The following is a 21,271-nucleotide window of genomic DNA, read 5'->3' on the forward strand; positions in this document are numbered from 1 at the left end:
GGCCGCTGAGCCTGCGCATCTGGAGCCTGTGCTCCGCAATGGGAGAGGCCACAACAGTGAGAGGCCCGCGTACCGCAAAAAAAGAAAAACTACCTGCTTGGTGAGGTTGCTATGAGAGCTAAAAAGGATAACACATCCCAATATATCGCTGAACCAAAGGAAAGTGCTGAGATTTGACCATTTTTAACCCCCAAAACAGCAATTTCCCATAATTCAGACGAATGCCTATTTTTCTAGATCCTAAAATGTCATAAAATTAATGGCAGCTTTTAGGAAGAGGAAAAAGAAACTCACCACATTAAACACACACACCCATTTTTAAGATCCATTTAACTTGAGAAATGCTGGAAGGTTGGAAAAGCTGTGTCTCAGAATCAAGAGAATTCGGCATTACTGTTAGTATCTGGGGACACCGGCAGTGAGTTCTCTGCCTCAATTCACTGTCAACAGCGACTGACTCTTCCCTACAGAGGCCCCTCCCTTGCGGGATGCACTGGGCTGACCTGTGAGCAGTGAGCTGCTCTGTGCTGCCACACCCCTGGGAAAGGTGGAGGTGGGAAGGGTCCCCACCTCCAGAGGATTCTGCGAGGTCAGCATGTAGCCCCACTGGAGTTGTGCACAAGATGAAATTGAACACACAATGAACTCAAGTGCTTTGAAACAGTCATCCATGCGTTTTGATATGTACCTTTTATTCATGTCAAGTGACGAAGGTTTTCAATTTATGGTAGTAATACAATGTTTCCTTTCTAAATACACTTAATGGAAGGCAAATTGATTTAAAGAAAAATATCAGTGGAAATACCCTTGAGGAATGAAACAGAAATCAGACATTATCAGATGAAGGAAAACTAAAAGAATTTGTCACCAGGAGACCTCCCCTAAAAGAAGAGCTGAAGAAAGTTCTCTAAACAGAAAGGATAGAGGAAGGAATCTTGGGACATCAGGAAGAAAGAACATGGTAAACAAAAATATGGATAAACATAATAGGTTTTCTTTCTTCTCTTGAGTTTCCTAATTATGTTTGATGGTTGAATGCAAAAATTATAAGTGTCTGATGTGGTTCTAAATGTATGTAGATGAAATATTTAAAGACAATTATGTCATAAATGGGGGAGGGTAAAGGGACATAAAGGGAAGTAATGTTTCTGTACTTTACTTGAACTGGTAAAATGAAGACACCAGTAGTCTATGATGTTATATACACACACACACACACACACACACACTATAATACTGCAAGCAACCACTAGAAAAACTATACAAAGGGATACACTCAAAAACACTACAGACATATAAAAATGGAATTTAAAAAGTGTTCAAGTAGTCCACAAGAAGGCAGAAAAAGAAAAGAGAAAAAAGACAGAGAGACCAAACAGAAAACCAAAAATAAGATGGCAGGCTTAAGCCCTAAAGTAGCAATAACTGAGTAAAATATAAATGGTCTCAATATACCAATTAAAAAACAGAGATTAGCAGAGTGGATGAAAAGCCCAACTATATGCTTTTTACAAGAAAGTCACTTCAAATCTAATAAAACAGGCAAGGTGAGAGTAAAGAATGGAAAAAATATATCACATGAACATTAATCAAAGGAAAGCAGGAGTGGCTATATAAATATTAGATAAAGTAGACGTCAGAGCAAAGAAAATTAGCAGAAGCAGAGAGGGGCATTATATAATGATAAAAGGGTTAATTCACAAAGAAGATATTGCAGTCCTAAATGTGTATGCACCAAACAGCAGATCTGCAAAATATGTGAATCAAAAACTGACAGAACCAAAAGAAGAAATAGACAAACCCACAATTACAGTTGGAGATTTTAATATCCCTTTCTCAACTGATAGAATAACTAGACAGAAAATCTGTAGGCTATGGAAGAACTCAACAATACCATCAACCAACAGGGTCTTATCGACAGTTATGGAAACACTCCACTCAACAATGGCAGAAAACAGTCTTTTCTTTTTTTTGGCCACATTGCATGGCTTATGGGATTTTAGTTCCCAGACCAGGGATCGAACCCAGGCTCCTGGCAGTGAAAGCACTGAGTCCTAACCACTGGACCACCAGGGAATTTCTGAAAACAGTCTTTTTAAGTGCCCATGAAACCAAGATAGACCATATCCTGGGCCATAAAACCAACCTCAATATTTTGAAAGGATTGAAATAATACAGACTGTGTTCTCTGACCACAATGGACTCAACCTAGAAATCAATAACAGAAAGATAACAGGAAAATCTCCAAATACTTGGAAACTAAATAACACATTTCTAAATAATTCATAAGTCAAAAAGGAAGTTCCAAGGGAAATAAAAAACACACTGAACTGAATGAAAATGAGAATAAAAGGTATCAAATTTTGTGGTACACAGCCACAGTAGTGCTGAGAAAGATATGCATATATAAGAAAAGAGGAAAAGTCTCAAATTAATATTCTAAGCTTCTACCTAAAGAACCTGGAAAAAGAAAAACAAAATAAGAAAAAAAAGAAAGAAAAACAAAATAAGCCGAAAGCAAGCAAATAATAAAGATAAGAGTAGCAATCAATGAAACTTAAAAAAGAAGAGTAGTAGAGAGAGAAGACACAAATTAACAAAATCAAGAATGAAACAGGGGCTATCACCACAGACTCTGTAGACATCAGAAGGGTAATAAGGGAATATGATGAGCAACTCTACACACATACATTTGACAACGTAGATGAAATGGACCAATTCCCTGAAAAACACAAAGTACCCCACCTCACTCAATATTAAGTAGATAATTTGAATAGCTCTGTAACTATTAAAGAAATTGAATTTATAATTTAAAAAACTTCCCTTAAAGAAATCTCCAAGACCAGATTGAAAAGGAAGAAATGAAACCATCTCTACTTGCAGATTACATGATTATCTAAATAGAAAAATCCCAATAAATCTGCAAAAAACTCCTAGAACTAATAAATGAGTTCAGCAAGGTCACAGGTTACGAGATAAACATACAAAAATCAATTGTATTTCCATATGCTAGCAATGAACACATGGACAAAAAATTAAAAATATAACATCATTTACAATTGTTAAAAAAAGAGAAATAGTTATGTGTAAATATAATAAAACATGTCCAGGACTTGTACCCCGAAAACTCACAATATTGATGAAAGAAATCAAAAAAGATCTAAAGACACCAAGAGACTAACATGTTCATGGACTGGAAGACTTAACATAGAAAAGATGTCAATTCTCCCTAAACTGATATAGAGGTTTAACACAATTCCTATCAGTCTCAGCAAGATTTCTGTTGTTCATATAGTAAATTTGTTCAAAAATTTATATGGAAAGGCAAAGAACTAACATAGCTAAATTCATTTTGTGAAAGAAGAATAAAATGGAAGGAACAAATCTACCTAATTTCAAGATTTATTTTATAGCTATAGTAATTAAGACTGTGTGGTAATGGTGGAGGGACAGACACATAGATCAATGGAACAGAATGGAAAACCCAGAAACAGACGCACACAAATATGCCCAACTGACTTGACAAAGTTGCAATAGTAATTTGATGAGAGATAGTCTTTTCAACAAATGGTGCTGGAGCAATTGAATATCCACTGGCAAAACAAAAACAAAAACAAAACAACTTTGCTCTGAGTCCCGCATTTCATACAAAAATTAACTCAAAATGAAAATGAATTACAGACTTCAGCGTAAAACAGAAAACTATAAAAAGTCTAGGAAAAAAGTGCAGGAGGAAATCTTCATGATTTAGGGCTAGGCAAAGCATTCTAATACTTGTCATCAAAAGCATAAGCTCCATAAAAGGAAAAACTTAAATTGGACTTCCTCGAAATGGAAGCTCTGTGAAAGACCCTGTTAAGAAGATAAGAAGACAAGCTACAGAGTGGGAGAAAGTATTTGCAAACCATGTATCTGACAAAAGACTATTTTCTAGAATTTACAAAGAGCTCTCAAAATTCAACAGTGAAAAACCAAACAATTTAATTAGAACACGGGCAAAAGACACAAAGAGACATTTCACTGAAGAGGATATACAGATGGCAAATAAACACATGAAAATATGTTCAACATCATTAGCCATTTAGGGAAATGCAAATTAAAACCACAATGAGATACCACTTATACATCTACCAGAATGGTTAAAAGAAAAAATAGCAATAGCACCAAACAGGGAGGATGTGGAGAAACTTCATTACCCATACTTTGCTGGTGGGAATATAAAATGGTGCAGCCGCTCTCAAAAACAGTTTAGCAGTTTCTTTAAAAACTAAACATGCAACTTCCACACAATCCAGCAATTGCACTCCTGAGCATTTATCCCAGAGAAATGAAGACTTATATTCATATCAAAAACCTGTGCAGGAATGTTTATAACAGCTTTATCTGTAATAGCTCAGAACTGGAAACAACTCAGATGTCCTTCAGTGGTGAGTGGTTAATAAACTGTGATCTGTCCATACCACAGAGTACTAGTCAGCAACAGAAAGAATCAAACTATCAACACATGCAACGACCTGGAAGAATCTTCAGAGAATTACGCTGAGGGAGAAAATCCAATCCTAAAAAGTTACATACTGTATGATTCCATTTAAATCACATTCTTGAAATGACAAAATTAGAGAAATGGAGACCGGATTAGGGGTTACTGGGGCATAAGGAGGGAGTGAGGGCAGAAGAGATCTGGGTGTGGCTGTAAAAGGGCAACATGAGGGATCCTTATGGTGATGGGAGTTTTCTGCATGTTTACTGTATCATGTCAATATCTTGGTTGTGATATTTAACTGTCATTTTGCAAGATATTGCCAATGGGGGAAACGAAGTATCTCTCTGTATGTTTTCTTACAACTGCATGGGACTCTACAATTGTCTCAAAATAAAAAGTTTAATTTACAAAACTCAATTTTAAAACAGTGGGGAAATCCCCCTAAAAACGTGTATAAACCACAAGGAAAAAAACCCCAAAACACATAGCTCATGTCTCACCCTGGACATGAGCTATGTGTTTTGTTTTGTTTTTCTCTCCATGTGAACTGAATAGAACACCACTGGAGGCTTTAGCCTCCAGAACACCACCTCCAGTGGTGTTCTATTCAGTTCACATGGAGAGAAACCTTAAATGTCCACCGTGGAGAAAGGCTCCGTGCCATTTGATTTCATCTCCTACACTTTCTCCTGTGTCCCACTGCTTCCTGCTGCCCCAGCACATCAAGCACGTTCCCACCTGGAGCCTGAGCTCCTGCAGTTCCCCCACTTGGAATGCTTTCCCTCCAGACCTCTGCGTGGCTGGAAGCTTTTCCTCACTTAGGTGGTTGTTCACATGCTACCTCCTCTGGGAGACTTTTCTTACCATCCTCTCTAAATTAGACCTTCCTTGCTCCACCCACCGAAACTACATCGTTTTCCAAGTTCATTTTTTTCATAGCATCTATCATGCTCTCACTCTTTTGCTGATGTATTTCCTTGCGTACTATGTGTCTGCCCCTCCCCTGGCCACAGTAAGTTCCATAAAGAAGGTAAAGAAGGTCCTGTCACCCCTGTAGCCTAGTAGGCACTCATGACTACAGAATGAATAAATGCCCAGAGGAGTTATGTGTGGGAGAAACGGGCCAGGAGCTCTCTTTAAATAGATGTATTTTAAAAAATGACTGTATTGTTCTACTACTGGGGAACTCTAGAAACACTGAACCCTTTTAAAGATAAAATTTATAACTGGGGGCAAAAAAGCACATCTGCAACTAGATTTCAAGTAACGTATGACCGAGCACGAGTCACGGATGGGGAGAAGGCATCGCTTCACTTTACAGGATGGCTGTATTTCTGTGAGTTGACCATAAAGTGGATTTATTTACAGGAATTCTATATTCTTACCCACTACTCTGATAGAACCAGGTATTTGTGCCCACAGAACAGCAGACTTGATTTGAACAGGAACCCGTTAGTGGAGGGAGAAGGGACAATGCTAGCTAGTTGTGTGATGCATGGCTACTCCTTTCCTCCAATAGGACACTTTCTGAAGGCAGAGCTTTGCAGCACTTTCTCAACTCTCTGAACTTCGCTGCCACCATCTCTCTCCAGACATCTTTTGACCCCAGGAACATCACCATGTTTGGGGACTGCTTGACTTGCCCCGGCAGCCAAGGGAAATTGATCACCTCTTTGCCCCCTGTGGTCAGTGTACATGATGATGTAATACCACATCTCACCAGTAGGGGTTACCATTGACCCCCGCAAAAGGGCAAACTTGACTCTTGAAAGCACCCTTTCCCCCAGACTTGCCCCCACTCCTGACCACGAGCTGCTCCTGCCCCATACCTGGCTCCCCCCACCCTCCAAGATCAGTACAGCTGACAGGGAGCAGGCTCTAGTCCACATCTGCCAAAGGCCCCTGCCTTCTGCCAGGCCTCCAGCTGCTGCTTTCAGCTGCTGTTGGCTGCCCTTTCCGGGTGGTGGCTGAGTGGGGTATAAGGGGCCTGCTGGCGTGCTAGCGATGTTCCATTTCTCAGTCTGGGTGCTGACCACACAGGTAAGTTTACCTTGTGAAAATTCATTAGGATCTATAGTTACGATCTGGGCACTTTTCTGATGTATCTCATTCTTCAAAGTAAAGTTTACTTTAAAAATCCATAGATTAGGGCTTCCCTGGTGGCGCAGTGGTTGAGAGTCCGCCTGCCAATGCAGGGGACGCGGGTTCGTGCCCCGGTCTGGGAGGATCCCACGTGCCGCGGAGCGGCTGGGGCCGTGAGCCATGGCCGTTGAGCCTGCGCGTCCGGAGCCTGTGCTCCGCGACGGGAGAGGCCACAGCAGTGAGAGGCCCGCGTAACGCAGAAAAAAAAAAAAAAAAAATCCATAGATTAGGTTTCCTCAATACATAGGGTGCCTTAGTAATTTCTGGAATTCCCACTACAGCCCATAGAAGAAAAAAAAAAACCAAACCAAAAACCAATTAGAACACCAAGACCCTGGGAACAGACCTAGCAATGATTTTTCACTGAGGTGGTTTCTTAGGTAGTTTCAGGCCTTACTTATTTATTTTTTCAAGTTGCGGAGTGAGGGGTGAGGAGCAGGGAGAGTTTGGTTTTGAAATACTTCCAGCAGGTTTTGCTCTTTGTGGAATCACTGAGGCTCATTACCCGAGGGCCGGCACACCTCCTCCCATTTTGGGTCTCAGTGGGGCCTGACATCAAGCACAAATCCAGCCCACAGAGGCTGAGACTCTGGTGCTGATGAGAATACCTAATGGGACCCGCTCTGGACCCCAGGCCAGGTGCTCCAAGGCTCAGGAAGCAGTTGGGTGTGTTGCTGCTACTTTGCTGCGGGGCCATCCCTGCCACCTGGAGAAGGCTGCTCCCCATCTCCACTCCTGACGGCTTGTTGGCCAAGCCTGGCAGGGGAACCCACGCTGCCCTTTTGGTTCAGAGGCCTACTTCCCTGACACTTCACAGGCTCCCACTATCTTAGGACCCTAGGGTCCTGCAAAGCCTGTTGTGAAGGGGTTGCGGCATTTCCCTGTTGCTGGGAACATAGTGCCAGCAGGAATTCAGAGGCCCTTGAGGAAGGGGGGAGCCTCAAGCGCTAGGCTCATCCTATCCTCAGACCTGAAAAGCCTTCTCAGGGCCTGTCTTTCCAGGGACCTTGGCAGGGTCTGCATCCCGTCGACCTAGAGAGCTACACCTACATATCTCTCTTCCTGCTGGATTCCTAATGTCCATCCAGGCCTGCCCTGGTCTCAGCGCCTCAGTGACGCCTTCCCTGAGCATCTCACACCCCTCAGAGCCTGTGCCACCCAATTTAACATTGTTTCACAAACCACCTCAGATGTCCTTGGGGCCCATGGGTGGGCTTTAGCTCCCCAGCTTTCATGCAAATTCCCCAGGCTGGAAGGTATCTTTTACTTTGTCCCACGTGCCCAAGTGCCTTGGGACATAACAGGCGTTCAGTAAAGCAGCTGCCCCATGAAAGGCTGTACAAATAGCTGTAACCAGCTGGGGTACATTTGCGCCAGCACTGTGACTGCAGGCAGCCCCCACCCCCAACCCCGTGGGACAGGGTCAGGCCCAGGGAGCACGGAGATCAGAGTCCCCGGCCTTTCTCTCTTTCCACAAGCACAACGGCGTTAAGCCCTCGTACCTTGCTGGCTTTCAAGATCTCGAACATGAGGGGCAGGCCCTGCGTGACGAGCTCCTCCGTGTACTCTTCCTCTTGAATGGTCTTAAACTCCTTCAACAGGCACTGAATGAGAGGCCGGCGGTGCTGCTGGAAGGCGATCCGCAAAGACTCCAGCCAGGTGTGCAGGGTCCACGGGACACCTGGAAAGGGGGCGGGAGGGGGTGGGGGAGGGGAGGGGAGGGCAGAAAACAACCAGAGGAGAAGGCGTGTTTTTATCTGGAAGCTGGCCTTTCCCGGGGACATTACCACATCATGAGACCAAGGGCCTGCCTTTCAATGAATAGAGCCAGTGTTGCTTTTTTTTCCCCCCAAAGACTCGCAGAAGTTGAAATGAAAGGTCGTAATTCGATTCCCTTAACTATGGGTGTTTAGTTCTGCACGCTACTCATATTATTAGGGGCTGCATTTTACAAGGTATAATCCTTGTGTAGAATATTGGAATTATAATGCACACTCTTTATGCAGATTGCATCCCTCTGAGTTCTGACTTCCTTCATCTCCATCCCCTCTACATTCGTGCCCAGAGCTTAGAGGTGGTGAAACCCACGGGTGGACCTCACCATCCGCTGCTCTGGTCAGGGCAGATAGTTCCATCTGAATATGAAGACACGGGAGGATAGTGCTGCCGCTCCCATGTGCAAAACAACATTTCCACCTGCAGGCACTTCATCAGGTCTTTCTCCCTTAATAGAAGCCTCTCCAGCAGCTGATTGCTGTGATTTGCTTCTCCCCCCTCACTGTGAGACTGAGGCACTCGCTACTGTTTATTAACAAGCACACGATTCAGGGTCTCGAGCTTCAGAATCAAGCGTCACAGGCTCCCAGGGCAATGGCATAAACGTCCGCCACGCTAAATGGCCACCCTCCAAGAGAGACCAGTTTCCAGAACAGCACTGGGGGACCCTCCTTGGGGCCTCAGCCTACCCTGACCTGCCACAGCCTGTGTTTACAGTCCGTGCTCCATCCTGCTGTTTCTGGGCCGGGGCTAGTGCCATTAGAGGGGTGAAGGCCAGGCCAGCCTGTTCCCCAGATGCACGGAGGAGATGGCTCCGGCATAGCTCACTCAAGGGAGAGCCACCCCTAACTTTTCCCGAGGGTGGCTTTGCCCCTGAAGTGGGTGCAGCCTTGCTAGGGAAGAGATGCCCTCATCCTAGCTGGTGCCGGAGGCCGCTTCATGGATTTGGGTGCTCTAAGGCAGCGATTCCCCAACCACTGGGAACCACCTGGGATGATTGTTAAATATAAAGATTTCCAGCCTTTATCCATCCAGACCCTCAACAGCAGAGCCTCTGGGTGTAGGGCCTGGCAATCTGTATTCAGACAAGCTCCCCAGGTGATTCAAATTTCTAACTCAGGGTCCAGAGTTTGGGAATCGTGGAAAGGTGACCTGAGGGTGGGACTTTGGGGCTGGCAGGATGCTGCTGTCTATGGGGATGGTGTGGGAACTTAGCCTGGAAGTGCTCCAACCAGCAAATGAGAAGTTCCCTGGGCTGTGTGGGGTGTGTGTGTGCACACGCACGCATGTGTGTGTGTGTGTGTGTGTGTGTGTGTGTGTGTGACCTGGAGCTGGGCAAAGGCTCTGTGCCCAGCTTTGGAGGGTCCCCAGACTGACCTATGCTCCTGATATCAATTGTGACATCCACGTAGCCATGCTCAGCGCTGTGATACATGGCCTCCCTCAGGGCTCTGAGTTTGGCCTTGCTGTTGCGGCTGGCACACAGGGGGGGCGGGGCTGTCTCCGCCAGGTCTGTCCCCTCGGCCAGAATCTCCTCCAGGGACAGGATATCACTCTTCTCCTTCTCTGGCTGAGCGAGCAGTTTGCGGAACACATTCCTGTCAATCATAAACCCAGAGATGAAGACACTCAGAGATGGAAGGGCTGTGCCAGGGCAGGGACTAGGCAGGGGAAGTGGGGAGACCTCTCACTTGGGACAAGGGAAGGACGGGACCAACTCCAGGGTGGCGGTTTCAGAGGCCTGACCACAGGTGCTATGTTTGGTGGATGGAAGAGATGGTGGGGCAGGTGTGGCTGTGTTTCCTTGAGGACAACTTGGAGCTAAGTGCATTCCCCACATATCTAGAAGGTTCTAGAACCGTCTGCCTGCAGTCCCCCCCCCATAGTGAATTTGCTTCACTTGGGGTTACGTGTAGTGAAATTTGATGGGGTAAATCCTGAAGAAAATGTAGACAGAAAGTAGCCAAACATGAGGGGTTTTACGATTCTTTAAAATGGATTCTTCTCACTTCACGACAGGTGACAGGATGAGTGCTGACCAACCCTGGCAAAGAGTGACGTCTCTGTGATACGAAAGCCAGTTGGGAAAGGACCAGACAAGCCAGTCTGAGTGGACGTGTGCTGCATGAAGCTGGCCAGGCCTGGTCTGCCTCTGGGTCCCACATCCAGAGATACAGTGGGTCTGGGGTAGGCTTGGGAATCTGCATTTTTAACAAGCACCACTTGGGACCTCGTGGCTTTGGGCCATCCTAGCCTACCTGTGTCCGTGGGCTGCGGCCTGGCTGAAAGAGTTCATATCACCCTGGGGGGTGGTAGAAATTCCATTCCTGTACATGGTTCCTATCAGGGGGTCCGCGCCACGCTCCAACAGCAAACTAACCAGCTCAAAATTTCCTGCAAGCCCAGAGAAGGGGGTTTTATAAGAGAATCAAGCAAACACACAGTCATAGACACATCAAGGGCCAGCGCGCTGGAGCCCCTTGGCCGACGTGAGCATCAGCAACTCTTACCTACGGCGGCTGCAAGCTGGAGGGGCGTTTCTGAATAGTTCTCCTCGCCATGCTCCACAGAGCCCTCCACCTTGGCCCCAGCGTCCAGGAGGAGCTGCGGAGGAAGAGTGGCCATTGAGATGTTTAAAGGACATGCATGTGAGGAGACGTCAGGAAAAGGCGGTGGAAATCAGTGTGACGCCAGTGTTCCTGCCCTCCCTCTGGGTCTGTGAGCATGTGCACAGGGGGAGGGCAATTGCACCTCAGAGGAAAAACTGAGAGCCTCTCGTATCTTCTAGAGCCTCAGATCACTCAAACTGTGGTCCACGGACAGTAGCATCAGCATCCCCTGGGAGCTTATTTGAAATGCTGGCTCTGAGGCTCCACCCCAGACCGAATGAGATGGGAATCTGCACTTCACCAAGTTCTCCAAGTGATTTATATGTACATTAAAAGTTTCTAGAAGCACTAAGCTAGAAGCTCGTGGCACCAGAATGTTGGAGGACTTCCTTTCGGGGTCGGTGACACAAAGCCTCGGGGAGTATTAGTGGGGTCTCTTAGAGCCATAGCAACTCAAGAGTTCTGAAGAACTCTTCGGGGACCACCAGGGCCAACCAGGACAAGAATTGCTTCTAGAACATCCTGGAGGGCTCTGAGGACAGCTCAGCAAATGCTGAATTTTCTGGCCAGCAAGATCAGTGAGTAAAGTGGCAGAGTGAGCTTCCAAGAGTTCTACTGAATATGATTCCATTCTGTGCATTCTCTAAGAGATCTGGGCTTCCTAAAAACAGAGATGCTGTCCATGCTGGATCTCACAGTGAACGTGCTGTCAGCACTGCTGATGTAAAATGAGGCGGAAACATCTGTCTTACCTGTTCAGGGCTACCTGAGGGCACAGCCAGGAAGGGGTTGCCTACCTGGCATTCCATGATGTGTGCACCTGCTGCAGAGAGGCGACCTGACTTCTGTTTGGCTTTGCTTGGCTACCCACTGCTCCTATTCCTGATTTAAAGGCTGGGGATGCCACTGCATATTAAGGGATGGCATTTGTGTCCACTAGGCCACCCCACCCTCTGACCCCTCCTTTCTTAGATCCCTCAACTAGGAGTGGGCTGGTCATGACATTCTAGGCAGAAGCCAGCTCTCGGTGTGACATGTCACACACTCAACCTCCTGAAACATGACTTCAGATCTGTCTTAAGGATTCCCATGACCTAGGAAACAACGAAGGATTCCTGTGGCACTCCAACATTGCCTAGGGGTCCCTAGCACACTATTTTCTGCTCTACATAATTCTAAGAGGCTTGGACCACATAAAAGGAGGTGAGTTCCTGATGTACCCAAAGCTCAGCATTTATTAGGGGGTCAGATGTGGTCAGGGACCTGGATGCTGATCTCTTTTTTCCAATGAAGTAAAGTTTTAAGATCTAGAATAAACCGAGCTTAAGATCTAGAATATACTAGATGGCTATTCATTGAACACCAACTCTACAACAGCCAGAAAAGGTGCAAGCAAAACACACTTACATGCCCAAAGGACCTCAGATGAGGACATCTCTCCATACTCGGGGAGCTGTTTCAGAAGACACATGTGAAGACCCTACTCTAGACCTCTTGGATGGGATTCTCCATAAGTGGGATCCAAGCAAGTATCTTTTGGAACTGCTCCCTTGGTGAATTGGATGCTTCTTTCCAGTGGTTGGAAACCACTAGACTCTATGCAAACACTGGGGTCACACCTAAGGGAAGGTTCTAAGGTCTCACACCAGCCAGGTCTTATGTTCATGTTACAACAAGCAAAAATGAACAAATCCACAAAATCACAGCTCAGGCCCCACCCCCGAGCAACTGGGAACAACTTGATAAGTTTGCCACTCTGCGTGTGAGGCTGCATGTGGGTATGTGTTAAGTTCATATTGGTTAGAGCCAGGCCATATAGAGCATTACATATAATATTTTCATTCATATGATATGAATGTGCTATATTTAACTGCAATTAACCAATATGAATCTCTCAGGGAATAGGCATGCTGGGAGAGGTACAAATTTGCGTAATGAAAGAGGTAAAATTAAAGGTCAGATGTGGATAGGGAAATATGTTAATACCTGAACTACAGGAATATGTCCATGCAACACAGCAAAAGTCAGAGCCGTCCAATGGCGGGTCTCAGGGTGGACGGATGGATATTTATGAGGAGTACTGACAACCTATAAACAAATTGAAGTTATTTTCAAAATGTGACCTTCACAATACTTAGACCAGCAAATCTGACCTATCTGTGGCTGGGCATGTGGGCTAGATATGTACAAAAGGATGTCCTAGAAGGCGCCTCGGGAAACACTGGAGATGTGGGGTAGTGACTTTATATCCTCTGTCACAATAAGGGCTCCTTTGCTTCTCATCTGAAAAGAGTTGAATGGATGATTTCTGACCACCTCTAAGGAGCTTTGGAGAAGCTGTAATGGTGGCTACAATGAACCTGCTCCCCTGCTTGTTTCCTCTTCCTGCTTAAGGGAGGGTGATGCTTCTGAGAGCTACAGGATGTCAGGTAGTGTGAGGCCACTACCATCACATCCACATCTTTAGGGGAAATTCTTGGCAGTGGCAAACCCCGTGCAAGGGGAGGTCTGCTTCGAGCTTTCAAGCCAAGCAATACCACCAGCCATCTGATGGAGGAACATCACCATCTGGTCACAGCTCACCCCACACTGTCCTCATTTCATGCTTCTGCTGGCTTCCTGGTTGACAAGGACCCTCGTGCTACTGGAAACCTAGGCACAAACCTTCCCTGGGCACACCACAAATGAGCAATCTGATATTGGCCTTCCCATATGGGGACCTCAAAACACCCCAGGCTAAGAGAGAGACTGCAGGACAGCTAAAGGTTAGGGTCCTGCAGGATTGCCACCTACGCATGGCTTTTCTTCCAAACATTCTTGGGGCCATATAGCCGCGATGCCTGCTGCTTTCATAGCAGTTGATTTCACTAATCACCGGCGGGGGGAGGACCTTGAGCTGGGAGCTGTGGGATGGGCTAGAGGACCAGAGAACCCCACCAGGGCCCAAAGTTGATGAGCCCTTGCAGGGATGTGCACAATGCTTGGGGATTCATAGCAGGAAAAAAAAATCCCCAATACTGGAAATTTATAAGATGCAAAATGGTTCTGGATCCAAAACCATGTCTATTGCCTGCTTTCCTCAGATGAATATAAAGCATGCTAATTTTTTTTTTTAAACCACAGTACTAAGACTACAGGAGCATCTAATTTTGAACTAAAAATCGTTTCCTGGGGTGGCTGAGTTAGGAGTGCAGCATGTCAATCGATCTTCTCAGCCTCTGAGACTGCCAGTATCAGGCTGCCGGAAGAGAGTGGGTCTTCTTTTCTTTTTCTTTTTTTTTTTTTGTGAGAGTGGGTCTTAAGTCAGCATAGAACATGGCCAAAAAGTGTAATTTTACCTATTATAAGCCTTGGCGGGTGCAGGGGCAGGAACCAATAATAACTGAGTCCTAAATTGATGCTACTCTGTATTTATTTCTTCCAACAACTCTCTGAGATGGTGCGATTATTCTCCCATTTTGCAAAGGGGAACACCGAGGCTCAGGAAGGTTAAACTATTCGCCCAAGCAGCAAAGCAAGTTACTGAGATGCAGCAGTTTCAGAATTTGAACCCACGTGTCAAATTCTAAAGCCTGTGGGGGGCGGGGGGGGGATGTACTTTCCACTATACCACACTGCCTCAAGGAAGCTTTGCAATTAGCTTTAAGACCTGTGGTTTAAACTGGCCAACTGGGTGAGCCAATTGGGATTCAGTGGGGGAGGGTGGAAGATCTGGGGGAGCTACACCTTAGCTCAGGGTACGTGGACCAACTTTGTATTTGGCAGAGGAAAGGGCTGATGGCTCAGGAGAGCTCTCTCTGCCTGACCCCAGAAGGAATGGATCAGCAAGACGAATCAGAGATTGGGTACAGCTGAACTGAGGGAAAAGCTAGGGCTCCTTGTGGCCTCATTGGTTGTTTTTAAATGAAAAATGTTTTGGGGCAGCTCCTTGGAGTTTGGTTGGGCTGGGGCCTCAGGACGGAGGAAATCCAACAGCTGGTCTGACCTATTTGCTGGACTGAGCACCCTCAGCGGTGGCTCTTTGGGAGATAAAGCCCCCCTCCCTTTGCTCGCCTTCCCCGGGGACTGCCAGACCCAGGGGCCCTGCAGCCCTCAGCACCCTCACCTCCACATTCAGGTCAGCTCCAGCATCCAGCAGCATCTGAACCATTGCCTCGTCCCCGCGGACGCAGGCGTACATCAGTGGGGTCATGCCCTGTGGTGAGTTAAAGACCAGACAATGGAGGTTTACCAGGTGGCTGTGTCACTTGACAAAACAAACGGAAAATCTTACTTGTGTGAAGGAGGCTATAACTGTACTCAAAATCCAGTATTTTAAAGTAAATGTACAGCCCTATAAGGTCCTAATCCTCCATATTTTGAAAACGAAAATGGAAGCAAGAAGGGAAACATACATTGCCTTTTTTTTTTTTTTTTTGCATTTATCTTGGCTTAAGCCGGAGGATTTTTTGTTTGTCTTAGGGTGCAACAGATCTAAGAGTGTTTGCTAAAACAAGTGGCTGGTTTCAACTGAAAGCTCTAGGAACTTTCTGGATTCTGCAATATCAGCCCTAAGCTATCTAATTGGTAAACACTGTTTCCTTGACATTTTCTGTTTCACAATATAAGTGTCATCTTTGCTCTATGTGAGCTGCTGGTCAGTGTCAAGGGAAATTGGTGCCTCTGAGTATGACCCCAGCACGACGTCAGCTTTGACATTATCATTTACAAGCAAAAAGCAAGGGAATGAGGAATGACTTTCAGGAGTTCCATATCTGCCCATGATTCCTGCTTATTACAAAGCACCACAACCAACAGAAGTAAGGGATAGATTTTTCAATAAACAGTGTTGTGAAGGCGGCTATTTGGGAAAATGTTCAGGTTAGAGCCTTATCTCACACTATACACCAAAATCATTTCCAGTTTGATTAGAGATATAGAGAAAAAAATTAAAACCATAAAAGACATCTAACTGGATCCGTTCCTAGGCATAAAAGTAATGGAAGAAATCACAAAAGAAAATGATTACAGTGTTGAGGACATGCAATTGAAAACATAAACAAAATTAAGAGGTAAACAATAAATTGAGACATATTTGTCATATTATAACAGAGGGTTATATGTCTAATATGTAAAGAGCTCTTTGAAATAAAGAAGAAAAACTTAAGCTCTAATGAAAAACAGGCAAAAGATTAATTAAATTAAGTAAAAGATTAATAGGGTACACATAAATAGTTGGAGAGTGTATACAAGGAAACAGTCTCTGGGAAAGTAATTTGAGATCAAAAACTTTAAGATAAGTTGATGCATTTGAGTGACTATTTCCACTTAAAAAATTTTCCCTTATGAAATAATCAGAGATTTGAACAAAGATTTGTGTAAGTATATGTAGCTCAGCATTACTGATACAAGTAATTAGAAAGAATCTAAGTATTCAACAACTGAGGGATGGTTCACTGAACAAATAATATGACCATTTTATGTAGCCATTAAGAGTGAGTTAAAAAAAGAATATTTAATGATACTGCAAAGTATCTTTAATACAAAATACCAAAACCAGAAAGATAATAAATCCTTGTTCTTAAAAAATAATGTGTGTGTGTGTGTGTGTGTGTGTGTGTATTAGGGCTCCTTTGTGTTGCTCAAGAAAATTATTAGCTGTTATCCCTTCCCTGGAACTTGCTGCATGAGCTGCCCATGTGAGAAGCAATTCCATTTGTCCTTTGTGACTTTCCATCTGGGGCTCACATTGAAAGCTGCTGTTTGTTTTCTCCATCTGTGACATCTTCACCCACCCGGGGTGTCTCCCTGATAGACACAAAAGCCTCTCACTGTACCTCAGTTTCAGTGGTTTGGGGGACGGCTGCCTGTCTCTGAGGTGTCTCCCAGGGTCCCTCAGAATGACTTTTGTGTATCTTAAACACACCCTGAAACTTTGGTGAAAATCTGCTTGGATTTGTTCTGTGATGCAGAGAACTAATTTTAACCATGCTGGAAAAAGGGCTCGAAGGACACAAGCTAAATATAAGTGATGGTGGATGATGATGGCATGATTTCCTTTCTGGAATAGGTCTATTTTTCTCTGTTTTCCAATTCAGCTGCAAGGATCACGTGCAACTTCTGTACAGATGAACAAGGATATTTTTATAAGATATTTTAAAAACTAAAAAAAAAAACAAAAAAGAAAATAACAACAACACAATCACCCTACGTCACCAGAAGGGGGAGCCCCTGTCCAGTGCCTGCTGTTTCCATCCTGGGGCAGGGCACATGGTGGAGGTGGGGTGCCTGTTCAGACACTCGGAGGACCCTGTACCTGTTCGCTCATGGTGTTGATCCCATCGGGCCCCAGGAGAGACACTGCCTGCTTCACCAGGTCCGTCCGCCCACAGTTCAGCATCCGGAAACCCAGGTCCTGCTTAAACTTGGCTTCGATGGCCACTGCGTCCAGCTTCCGAGAAGCGCAAAAGCAGTCGTCGGCCCTAAGGAAGGGAGAGATGGTCAGGTGTGTGCAGCAGCTTCGCCACGACTGGTTCTCGAGGGCCACAAGAGTTAGGAAGCACCAAGGAGACTTTCTATGTGTTTTTCATGTCAATTGCTTGTTTCTGGGCTCCAGTTAGAATATGGATCTCTCTCTCTTTTTTTTTTTTTCCATGTACACGGGCCTCTCACTGCTGTGGCCTCTCCCGTTGCGGAGCACAGGCCCCGGACGCGCAGGCTCAGTGGCCATGGCCCACGGGCCCAGCCACTCCGCGGCACGTGGGATCTTCCTGGACCGGGGCACGAACCCGTGTCCCCTGCATCGGCAGGCGGACTCTCAACCACTGCGCCACCAGGGAAGCCCTATGGATATCTCTTGATCCTTGTCCTTTATAACTGCTGCTTATCTGTCTTATCTCTCCTCTGCTCCCACAGCATATTGAGCTAAGAATAATAATGGCTAATATTTACTGACTGTTCACTATGGTTAAACACTTTACATGAGTTAATTCGTTTACTCCCCACATAACCCTAAGAGGTAAGTGCTATCATTACCCTCTTTTAACCATGGGAAACAGACACAGATAAGGGACTTGCCCAAGGCCACGCAGCAAAAAGCAGTGAGCTGGGATGTGAGCCCAAGGCAGTCTGTGGAGAGCTGACCTGGGTATCTACTGTGTCCCCCTGTCCCCCCATCACAGCGTATACTATTTGCCTCTTTCCTTGTCTGACTTCCCTTCCAGGCTGGGGACTTCTGAGAGCAGGGACCTTGTCCAGCAAGTCTCTGCATCACAGTCCAGACATCACCCAGCACATGGAGGTGTTAAAAACGTTAGCCGAGGGCTTACGGCCCCAGCAGGCCACTGGGCCTGCACATCCGGAGCCTGTGCTCCGCAACGGGAGAGGCCACAACAGTGAGAGGCCCGCGTACTGCAAACAAAACAAAACAAAACAAAACAAAACAAAACAAAACGTTAGCCAAGTGAACACAGAATGGCTGGAGTCTCTACTTTCAAAGTGGAAGCAGGGTGGAGACCTGGCAAGATGAAATAAGAGTACTAGTGGTGAGATGCTTTGGAAACTAACCGAGCCAGTTGGGCGAAGTGAGCCACGTTAGGGAAGGGTGCGGAAGAGAATCAAGGAATTCAAGAAGGGGATACAAACTACACTTGCAAAGGATGTTACTTCCTTCTTATGGTGAATTGTCAAATCAAATCACCAAGCATTTACTGAGCACCTGTTTGCAAGAGGCGCACAATGCCTGGAAGGGTAGAGGGCACAGGCCCCAGTAACCATAATGCCATGTGGCAACTGCAGTGATTGAGGTGTTCAGAGACACACACCAAACAGAGCCTGGGGATCCAGCAAGGCTTCCTGGGGAAGGTGACCCCTGAGCTTTGTCTTTTTTTTATATATATATCTTTATTGGAGTATAATTGCTTTACAATGTTGTGTTAGTTTCTGCCGTATAACAAAGCGAATCAGTTACATGTATATATATATATCCCCATATCCCCTCCCTCTTGAGCCTCCCTCCCACCCTCCCTATCCAACCCGTCTAGGTCATCACAAAGCATCGAGCTGATCTCCCCGTGCTACGCAGCAGCTTCCCACTAGCCATCCATTTTACATTTGGTAATGTATATATGTCAGTGTTACTCTTTCACTTCATCCCAGCTTCCCCTTCCCCCACCTGTGTCCTCAAGTCCGTTCTCTACGTCTCCTTCTTTATTCCTGCCTCGCCACCAGGTTCATCAGTACCGTTTTTTTTAGATTCCATATATGTGCATTAGCATACGGTATTTGTTTTTCTCTTTCTGGCTTACTTCACTCTGTATGACAGACTGAACTGTGTCTTAAATAAGGAGAGAGAGGGACAGAGGGCAGGAGAACTTGGAGCAGGGCTTGCATGAGCAAAGGTATGGACACGAGACGTGGCAGGCTCTGAGAGCTCTAACTATGGAGGTTTTAGTGTTTCTGGGGCATAAACTTCCAGGCAGAGGGCCAGAAGCTGAGGGTGGGGAACTTTACTTAATCCTAAGACTTTATCCGTCAGAGCCACTGAAGGTTTCTAAGCAGGCAGGGGAGTGATACGGTTGGATGGCCAACTCTGGGAGAGCGTGGAGGATGGATTTGAGGGGAGCTGACCCTAGAGGTGGGGAGATGTTAGTGCTAAAAGAAACAGCCAAACAGAAAGAAGTCACTGCCCCAGTGTGAAGTGACAAGGGGCTGAGTGAAGGTAGTGGGTGCTGGGACGGAGCAGAGGACGAGGATTCCGTCTTTTCCACGAGCAGGTGCCCATTTCTCAGGTGATGGCCCTTGTCCTCAGGCTGGGGAGCTACACGTCCTGCATCATCAGGAGTCTGTGCTGTCCCGGACCCCTTCATATTCCTGCTCTTTGCTAATGCTGGGCATGGATACTCAGGAAAGGAGCCAGGGGTCCAGAATTCCTGGTTCCACTCCTGCCTCTAAATACCCACTTTCTGGTGTGAGGAAGGGTCAAGTTTGCCAGGGAACTAGGTTCTTGTTAATCCTTGAAGGAAATGAGACGGACTATTGTTCTGAAAGTTTATGGCACTAAGGCTCCTCAGTACGGCTAGGATCTGGGGCAGGGGACCTGAGGGATGAAGAACAGATGGAGCCTTAGGAATCAAGCGGGATGGGTGTGCCCTTGACCCTTCACTGGGTTCCTGACCTATCATTCATCTCAGATGGCAAAGGAGCCTTGGAGGAAGGCCGTCCCGAAATAGGAACGCAGTCACAGGAGATGTTAGGGCTCTTAGAGGACCAGAGGGCACTGATGCAGTGACGATGGAATCCAGAGAAAGAGGAAGCTTGGTGCTGACGTGGGGTCTAATCTGCATACATGCCTCAGGAACTGCGTGTCAGGCCAGGCCGTCCGAGGGCTTGTTTGTATGACAGCCCTGGGAGGAACTAAGAATGGTATTTAGGAGACTTGGACCTGGACCCTGGACTCCAGGATTAGATCTTTTCATGGCAGGTCGGGGAGCCAAGACTGCCTCAGTTGGAAGACTCTCCAGGGAACCCTGAGAGCTCTCCAGGTGTGGGTAGGGGAGGGCTGAAGACTCCGGGTCTGGCTTTAGACCATGGCATCAGCACCCAAGATGTGAACTTCTAAGGACACATAATGGGGCTGTGCCCTAGGGCTTCTTGGTCCAGTTCATGGGAATTTGGACTTGGGATTCTTACAGCTACAGTGGCCAGATTTAGCAAATAAATATACTTTAGCAAATACTGAGTGACACAAACTTATACTAGAACATTATTCACTGTTTATCTGAAATTGAAATTTAACTTAAAAAAAACATCTGGGAAAGGGCAGAGCCACGTGCCATGATTTGAAAAGAACACACGGTGAGATCATGGATCCCACTGAAGTGCAGACAGCACCCATCTCCACGGGAAGAGGGGAGGTGCTTGGTGTGGCAGTGGGCTTCATCTAAGGGACCCATGTTCCCCCAAAACTGGTTAAGGCAGATGCTTCAGGCAAAATGAACACGACAGAGAGAAGAAGGTGAGAGCAACAGGGTGAGATCCTGGGGCACACATCACAGAGGCTTCTGGAGGGGGAGAGATGGGGGCCTGCAGGTGTTGTACCGAGGTGTCTGGAGCCTCGATGGGGGTGTGTGTGTGCAAATCTCGGGGAGGTATCTGATTTGACTAATTGTAAGGGAAACCTTTCTTCTAACAGACCACTATCTAATTCTGGAAGAGGTTGCTTTGTGAAATCAAGAGCCTCCTTCTTGGGGAGCAAAGATGCTGTGAATCGTCACCGTCACTG

At 46.1% G+C, this 21,271-nt stretch overlaps 1 protein-coding gene across 3 annotated transcripts in view; it reads right to left on the reverse strand.

Annotated features, from left to right (window-relative positions):
• The window catches only part of ABTB3 (ankyrin repeat and BTB domain containing 3), a 307,966-nt gene that overhangs the window by 27,312 nt on the left and 259,383 nt on the right, over nt 1–21,271 (reverse strand). For 2 of the 3 annotated variants that reach the window (XM_060112557.1, XM_060112559.1), the window contains 7 exons: nt 17,306–17,471; nt 15,116–15,205; nt 12,997–13,098; nt 10,912–11,005; nt 10,660–10,795; nt 9,779–9,999; nt 8,128–8,306 (listed from right to left, as the gene is read on the reverse strand). In XM_060112557.1, coding sequence (XP_059968540.1) covers nt 8,128–8,306; nt 9,779–9,999; nt 10,660–10,795; nt 10,912–11,005; nt 12,997–13,098; nt 15,116–15,205; nt 17,306–17,471 — 988 coding nt within the window. The remainder of the gene's footprint in view (nt 1–8,127; nt 8,307–9,778; nt 10,000–10,659; nt 10,796–10,911; nt 11,006–12,996; nt 13,099–15,115; nt 15,206–17,305; nt 17,472–21,271) is intronic. The other variant, XM_060112558.1, reaches the window with a different exon arrangement.

Source organism: Mesoplodon densirostris, chromosome 11 (assembly GCF_025265405.1).
Source record: "Mesoplodon densirostris isolate mMesDen1 chromosome 11, mMesDen1 primary haplotype, whole genome shotgun sequence".
NCBI classification, from domain to species: Eukaryota; Metazoa; Chordata; class Mammalia; order Artiodactyla; family Ziphiidae; genus Mesoplodon; species Mesoplodon densirostris.